This window comes from Ascidiella aspersa, chromosome 2, assembly GCF_963924565.1.
Source record: "Ascidiella aspersa chromosome 2, kaAscAspe10.2, whole genome shotgun sequence".
Taxonomy (NCBI): domain Eukaryota; kingdom Metazoa; phylum Chordata; class Ascidiacea; order Phlebobranchia; family Ascidiidae; genus Ascidiella; species Ascidiella aspersa.
In genome coordinates, this window is record NC_139448.1 from 21,957,190 (window position 1) to 21,965,099 (window position 7,910).

A 7,910-nucleotide genomic window follows, 5' to 3' on the forward strand; every position below is an offset into this window, starting at 1 on the left:
TCTTTTAGACCACACCAACGTAGGAGTTAATACACGTTACAATCGTGCTATGATTGATTGTAAAAGGCGTTTGACTTCGCTGAGTTCCATGTGCGACAGACGAAGACCTGCAGTGGGAAGACAGAAGATGCATAACTGGGTCATGAACCTGTCTGATTACCAACCGACGGTTGATGAAACCAAAGTTTTGCAACTTGGTCTCAATTTTGCCACCGCACCACGGGAGGTACCGAAAGAACAAATTATAGCTGCAGTCGAGAAAGGAATTTGGCAGCAACCCGCGCACATTAAAACAATCATTCAAGGCAAACTTGCAAACTGCCTTCGCACTTACCGAATGGGTCAAAGCAACCTCAGTAACACCGAGCACCAAGCGATCCGAAGTTTGAGGGCCAATGAAGACATCTCGATCTTACCCGCATTACTGGATACTTTCGACTTCCAACACATAAGTCGGAACGCGTCCTTAATAAGTTTGTGGGGAAATTGCACACAGAGAGTCAATGCATTTCTGAAGCCGCATTCCATGAACTGCATAGCACGGACGGCTCCGCCCCGCGCATCTACGGCTTACCAAAAATCCACAAAGAAGGCATCCCTCTGCGACCAATTGTTTCGTTTGTTGGTTCTCCAACCTACAACCTTGCGAAGTACCTAGCGAAAGCTATTTCTCCGCTCGTGGGCAATACAGAATGGACTGTTTCGAACTCGTCCAAGTTTGTTCAAGAGATAGCACAGTTGCCGCCCCTGTCCTACGAAGAGGTAATGGTATCGTATGACGTCGTGTCACTTTTTACATGTGTTCCTGTGGAGTTGGCAATGAACATCGCGTCATCCAGGATTATAAACGACTATAGCCTTAAAGACAGAACACCATGGCTCCCGTTGGATATTGTGGACGGTTTGCGGATTTGCTTGGAGCAATCCTTTTTAACATTCAGGGGAAGCTTTTACCAGCAGGTTCAAGGCACAGCGATGGGTTCCCCGGTCTCTGTGGTTGTCGCGAACATGACAATGGAAGCGCTTGAGGAAAAAGCCTTATCAACATTTGCCTACCCACCAAGATTCTGGCGGCGATATGTTGACGACATTTTTTGTGTCATTGATAATAACAAGGTTGAGGCATTTCGACGGAATCTCAACGAGGCGCAACCAGGCATTCTGTTTACCATGGAACTTCAATCGGTAAACTGTCTTCCATTTTTAGATGTTCAGGTCACAAGAACCGATGATGGTGTCCTGTACTCGAAAGTGTACCACAAGCCAACGAGTACCGACAGGTATCTCAATTTTCGATCTCATCACCCCACATACCAGAAAAGAGGGGTGGTTCGTTCCCTGAAAGATCGGGCACGACTCTTGTGCACACTTAACGACGACTGCGAGGCGGAACTGGCGAACGTTCGCAAAGCCTTGAAATATAATGGCTACCCCAATTGGAAGATTTTTGCCGAGCACTTTAAAATCGCCTGATAATTCTCCAGGTGGAAGAAAAATCATGAGAAAGTGTGGGTTTTCGTTTGTAAAGTTACGCATTCAACAGTGAATAAACGCAATGCAAGGTTCGTTCTGATGAAGTGTTAGCGTCGCTACGTGCTGCTCTGACGCAAGACCAGTTGGAGCGTCTTTTAGACCACACCAACGTAGGAGTTAATACACGTTACAATCGTGCTATGATTGATTGTAAAAGGCGTTTGACTTCGCTGAGTTCCATGTGCGACAGACGAAGACCTGCAGTGGGAAGACAGAAGATGCATAACTGGGTCATGAACCTGTCTGATTACCAACCGACGGTTGATGAAACCAAAGTTTTGCAACTTGGTCTCAATTTTGCCACCGCACCACGGGAGGTACCGAAAGAACAAATTATAGCTGCAGTCGAGAAAGGAATTTGGCAGCAACCCGCGCACATTAAAACAATCATTCAAGGCAAACTTGCAAACTGCCTTCGCACTTACCGAATGGGTCAAAGCAACCTCAGTAACACCGAGCACCAAGCGATCCGAAGTTTGAGGGCCAATGAAGACATCTCGATCTTACCCGCATTACTGGATACTTTCGACTTCCAACACATAAGTCGGAACGCGTCCTTAATAAGTTTGTGGGGAAATTGCACACAGAGAGTCAATGCATTTCTGAAGCCGCATTCCATGAACTGCATAGCACGGACGGCTCCGCCCCGCGCATCTACGGCTTACCAAAAATCCACAAAGAAGGCATCCCTCTGCGACCAATTGTTTCGTTTGTTGGTTCTCCAACCTACAACCTTGCGAAGTACCTAGCGAAAGCTATTTCTCCGCTCGTGGGCAATACAGAATGGACTGTTTCGAACTCGTCCAAGTTTGTTCAAGAGATAGCACAGTTGCCGCCCCTGTCCTACGAAGAGGTAATGGTATCGTATGACGTCGTGTCACTTTTTACATGTGTTCCTGTGGAGTTGGCAATGAACATCGCGTCATCCAGGATTATAAACGACTATAGCCTTAAAGACAGAACACCATGGCTCCCGTTGGATATTGTGGACGGTTTGCGGATTTGCTTGGAGCAATCCTTTTTAACATTCAGGGGAAGCTTTTACCAGCAGGTTCAAGGCACAGCGATGGGTTCCCCGGTCTCTGTGGTTGTCGCGAACATGACAATGGAAGCGCTTGAGGAAAAAGCCTTATCAACATTTGCCTACCCACCAAGATTCTGGCGGCGATATGTTGACGACATTTTTTGTGTCATTGATAATAACAAGGTTGAGGCATTTCGACGGAATCTCAACGAGGCGCAACCAGGCATTCTGTTTACCATGGAACTTCAATCGGTAAACTGTCTTCCATTTTTAGATGTTCAGGTCACAAGAACCGATGATGGTGTCCTGTACTCGAAAGTGTACCACAAGCCAACGAGTACCGACAGGTATCTCAATTTTCGATCTCATCACCCCACATACCAGAAAAGAGGGGTGGTTCGTTCCCTGAAAGATCGGGCACGACTCTTGTGCACACTTAACGACGACTGCGAGGCGGAACTGGCGAACGTTCGCAAAGCCTTGAAATATAATGGCTACCCCAATTGGATTCTCCGTGATCGACGGGCAACTTGTCCCAAACAGGTGACTCATCCAAAAACAGAGGGTTTTGTGACACTTCCGTACATACCAAAACTGACGGATATTCTGCGGCGTATGTTGCGTGACTTTGGTGTAGCGGTGGGCGTCCAACCTGCCAATACTCTCCGCAAGCTACTGAGTCACCCGAAAGATCCAATCAACACCTTTGAACAACGAGGTGTTGTATATTCTATTCCCTGCGCCGAGTGTCCGTTAATATATATCGGGGAGACTGGAAGGTCACTTAACACCCGACGAAAAGAACATGAACGGGATGTTGCCAACAGTGACGCGAAGAAGTCGGCCCTCTCCAATCACGCGGTGTCACAGGGCCACCGTATTGATTTTAATGCGGCGTCTGTTGTGGCCCGGGAATCTGACTACAGGAAAAGACTATTTCTTGAGTCATGGATTATTCACCAACGGGGCAACACAATGAACATCAAAACGGACGTGATGCTTTCAGCGTGCTACAGGCACCTGCTTAAAGATTAGAGGCCCAATCATTCGTTATCGCGTGTTGTTTTCGTTGCGTTGTGACGTGCTTGCGTTCCATTCTTTTTTCCTTTTTTTTCCTTTGTTTATCGTGCACTGTACTAGTCGCGTTCAGTGTTATTTACCCTGATGAAGACGACCTGTATAGGACGTCGAAACGTCGGAATAAAAATTACATTTGCCAGAGGAGCTCTGCAAACCTGATATTATGCCTGGCAGCAATAGCTTATATAAGGATTAAATAAGAAAGGTAATCACTTATTATAAAGCAGAAAACCATATAGGCGAAACCGACCCACATGTAAGATGGGACGCCTTGAAAGCAATTGTTCGGGGAGAAACTATTAGATATGCGGCCGAACTAAAACGAAGGCTAAATATTAAGCAAATCGATTTGGAAAAACTGATTGGCGAGACGCAAGGCGCTATTTTAAAGAACTCTGAAACAGAATTAGGCCCCTTGCACGAAAAATTGTCCAAACTTAAATCGGAACTCGACCAACTAATGCTGCGCCAAACTAAAAGCGCCATAACGCGAAGTAGGGCTCGCTGGGCAGAGGAGGGCGAGAAAAATACAAAATACTTTTTAAATTTGGAAAAAAGGCATTGCGAAAAAAAGGGTATTAACAGACTTTTTGTAGATGATAAAATAATAACTGACCAAAACAACATTTTGGACGGTCTAGTTGACTTATACAAGCAACTCTACAAACAAAACGGAGATCTATTGAACAAAACCTTAATCGCCTCAAAATTAAAAACACTAAATCTCCTAAAAATTAAGGTAGAACAATCAAAACTATTAGAAGCGGAAACAACAGAAGCGGAATTTTTCACTGCTCTCTGCAACATGGGTAAAAATAAATCCCCTGGGCTAGACGGTTTTCCAGCAGAGTTTTATATCACCTTTTGGGACAATATCAAATGCGTCTATATGGCAGCTTGGCGACATACAGTAAATACAGGTAGGCTATCAGCTTCTCAGTCCGAAGCAGTGACTCTACTTCCAAAAGCTTATAAAGATCATCTTCAACCGGAAAATTTTAGACCGATAACGCTTTTGAATGTAGACTATAAAATTGCTTCAAAAGTAGTTAACACCAGGATCCGAGGGGTACTAAACGACATTATCTCGCCTGCGCAAAATGGTTTTATTCCAAAACGATACATAGGCACTAATATTCGTATTTTGTTCGATATCATTGACTGCGCCGACTATTACGATATACCTGGCGCGATACTGTCTTTAGACATGTTCAAGGCCTTCGACACGGTAAACTGGGACTTCATATATACAGCCTTAGCTGCTTTCGGGTTCGGGGACAAGATTATTAAATTGATCGAATGTTTTTACCAAAATCCTTCGTGCGTAATTGTTAACAACAACTTTTTATCAAAATCGTTTAACGTTGAACGTGGCGTACGCCAGGGAGACCCTCTCTCTCCAACTTTATTTGTCCTGTGCATTGAATGCCTTGCCGCTGCACGGCATCACAATAAATGGCAAAGAATTTAAAGTGTCCCTATTTGCTGACGACACTACAACATTTCTATCGGGTAGTGATCAGGATTTTACAGAAGTCTTTCGGATTATCGACGACTTCGGCGAAATGTCAGGCTGCAAGGTCAACATGTCCAAATCAAACGCCTTTTTTATCGGAACATATCGTGAAAACTGTCACAAACCCATGGAACAAAGTGGACTTCTATGGCCATCAGGTACTATCAAATACTTAGGCGTTGAAATTCCCACTAGCTCGAGTAACGACACCGAGCTAATTGAAAAAAATTTCACACCACTTCTGAAAAAAATTAAAATAGTATCAAATATTTGGTCCGCGAGGGGTCTCTCTCTTCTCGGAAAAATAACAGTTATCAAGACCCTCATGATTCCAATCTTAACCTTTAAAATGAGTGTTGTCCCGGTTAATATACCCAAATGCTTTATCTCAAAAGTTAAACGAATCCTCTTTACATTATTATGGGGGTCCAAATGGGAGAGGGTGAAAAGAGAGACTTTGAGTGCGAGTATTGCAAATGGGGGGCAGGAATGATCAATATAGATAATTACTTGTTAGCCTTACATACGAAATGGATCTCTAAACTACTCGACGAAAACGCGGAAGCTGATTGGAAACAAATCGAAGGCCCCTTTATCCAAGGTAACAGATTAGAAGCGCTTCTTAATGGGAACATAGGAACAAACAATGCAATCACAAGGCGTATACTTCCTATGCGAACGTTACGTTGCGCAATAACGGCGTGCAAAGAACTCTTGGAAATTATAGATCCAAAGTCAAACAGCCGTCCGCTTTGGCTAAACAAAAAAGTAAAATTCCGCTCAAATGTTTTTTTTATGCCATCACTTATAGATTCCAATATAATTTTTCACCAGGATTTATTGAATAGAAACGGCGAGTATCTACAAATGACACATTAGTAAATAAATTTAACTTTACACCTAACAACACAGATTTTGTCCAATTCATAAAATTAATATCGAGTCTCCCAGAAGAATGGGATTCGGGTAGCGCAACAACGTCCCATTCGTATAGAACCCCAACATTAAAATTATTTATCCATCAGTATAACTCCACCAAATCGGTTTACGAAGAAATACAAACAACAATTCTCTTTCCTCCAAAAGCTCAATTAAAATGGTACTGGACCTTGAATTGCGGGAGGGCACGTCTGCCATGGGAGAAAATTTACCGCAACCTCAACAATTCAACAATCGAAAACAAACTGAGAAGCTTTCAGATAAAATTTAACTTGGGCGCAATTGTCACAAATGACTCCCTTTATTCGTTTGGTAAAACCGAATCTAACCAATGTACTTTTTGCAAAAAGGCCACGGAAACCCTGCACCACTTGTTTTATTTGTGTCCTGTTACGTGTCTATACTGGGAAAACGTGAGTGCGTGGTTAAGTACTAAACTACGAATATCGTGTGTTTTTTCCCGCGAGCAATTACTCTTTGGAGTGCACAAAAACGAACCGTGCAAAACATTTGTGAATTGTGTCCTTTTATGCGCGCGATATGTTATTTATCAATGTAAATATGCCGACACTGTCCCGACTATGTTACGCTTTTTACTGTTGCTATCTTCTGTGCAAATTTCCGAGCGATATTCGGCTTTAAAAAGAGGAAGTATGACAAAACACAAAAGTAAATGGTCGTTAGCTGCTTGAGAGCTTCACTATTTTGATTTGTTTTCCATGTTCGTTTTTTTCGCTATCTATTTTATTAATAAAAAAAAAAAAAAAAAAAAAACTAGCGGCACGCGTGAACGGTGTTTGAAGCCAATTAGAAAGCTCCGACGCCGTCTTGAAAGGTTCCTAAAGTGCGTAAATTTTGCATTACGGCTTATGGGAGAGGTATCTTAAAATTGTCTTTATGGCAATATTTGGTGATTATTTTACCGAATTTTAAGGGATTAGTGATGTATTGGTATGCTTGGTACTATACACAATACTAATAAAGCAGAATAACTTGATTTTAGCTCCTGCTGATAGAAATATATTCGTTTTTACTGGCACCAGAAAATATTTTTTTTATTGCAACAAGGCAACGTCAAGTTAGTTAAAATCAACTGATATGATATACAAATCTTTGGAATGGCCTTTTTGATCAGTCTAGTTATGTATTTTTTATGTACATTTAACTATGCTGGTTGGTAACGCTGTTCTGACAACAACATTTCTTAGCATTTATTTTCATATAGTAACAGCAGCAGGTAGTAGTAAGGTTTAATTGAAGCTATATGCATAAGTAGAATCAGGTATTTTATTTAATTGCTTTTAATATCTCATGGATGTCCTGAATTAGTTCCTGTGTTTTATATGGTGTTTGTCTGTGTCATCCACTAACAAACATTGGTCACCAGATGCCCAATCCATCACTAACTGGTGTTCAAATGGCAAAATGCTAAGAAATGTTGTTGTCAGAACAGCGCATTTTTTTGTTTATTGTGGTTACTCTGTTAGGAAAACATATTCGTGCATAAATATCTTATCCATAATACAAAATCTCTGCAAATAATTACTATTTTCCACACAGCAGCAACTCTGTTGTATTACAAATAGAAAAACAACCATAACTAAGGAAAACAAAGTCAAATGACACTTGTAATTAATTAAAAACAAGAAAATAAAAGGTAAATTGGTAAAAAGTTTACACGTTGCATTTTCTATAAAGTACCCTTATTGGATGTTGAAAATAAATAAAGATTTATTAATAATGTTAACAAAACGCTATCTATGTTTAGTGAGTAATTCATTATATGTCAAACTGCAACCTTCGGTGCTTTCAAGTTTA

The 7,910-nt window shown here is 41.7% G+C and overlaps 2 protein-coding genes and 1 pseudogene across 2 annotated transcripts; all 3 read left to right on the forward strand.

Moving 5' to 3' along the window:
* Positions 1–921: 921 nt before the first annotated feature.
* LOC146164316 (uncharacterized) lies at positions 922–1,473 on the forward strand. Its single transcript, XM_083380709.1, has one exon. The coding sequence runs from the start codon at positions 976–978 to the stop codon at positions 1,471–1,473; it is 498 nt and encodes a 165-aa protein (XP_083236835.1). The 5' UTR covers positions 922–975.
* A 239-nt stretch (positions 1,474–1,712) lies between these two features.
* On the forward strand, positions 1,713–2,530 carry LOC146164317 (uncharacterized; annotated as a pseudogene).
* Positions 2,531–2,599: 69 nt separating this feature from the next.
* Positions 2,600–3,594, forward strand: LOC146164318 (uncharacterized). Its single transcript, XM_083382644.1, has one exon. The coding sequence runs from the start codon at positions 2,600–2,602 to the stop codon at positions 3,590–3,592; it is 993 nt and encodes a 330-aa protein (XP_083238770.1). The 3' UTR covers positions 3,593–3,594.
* Positions 3,595–7,910: the final 4,316 nt, after the last annotated feature.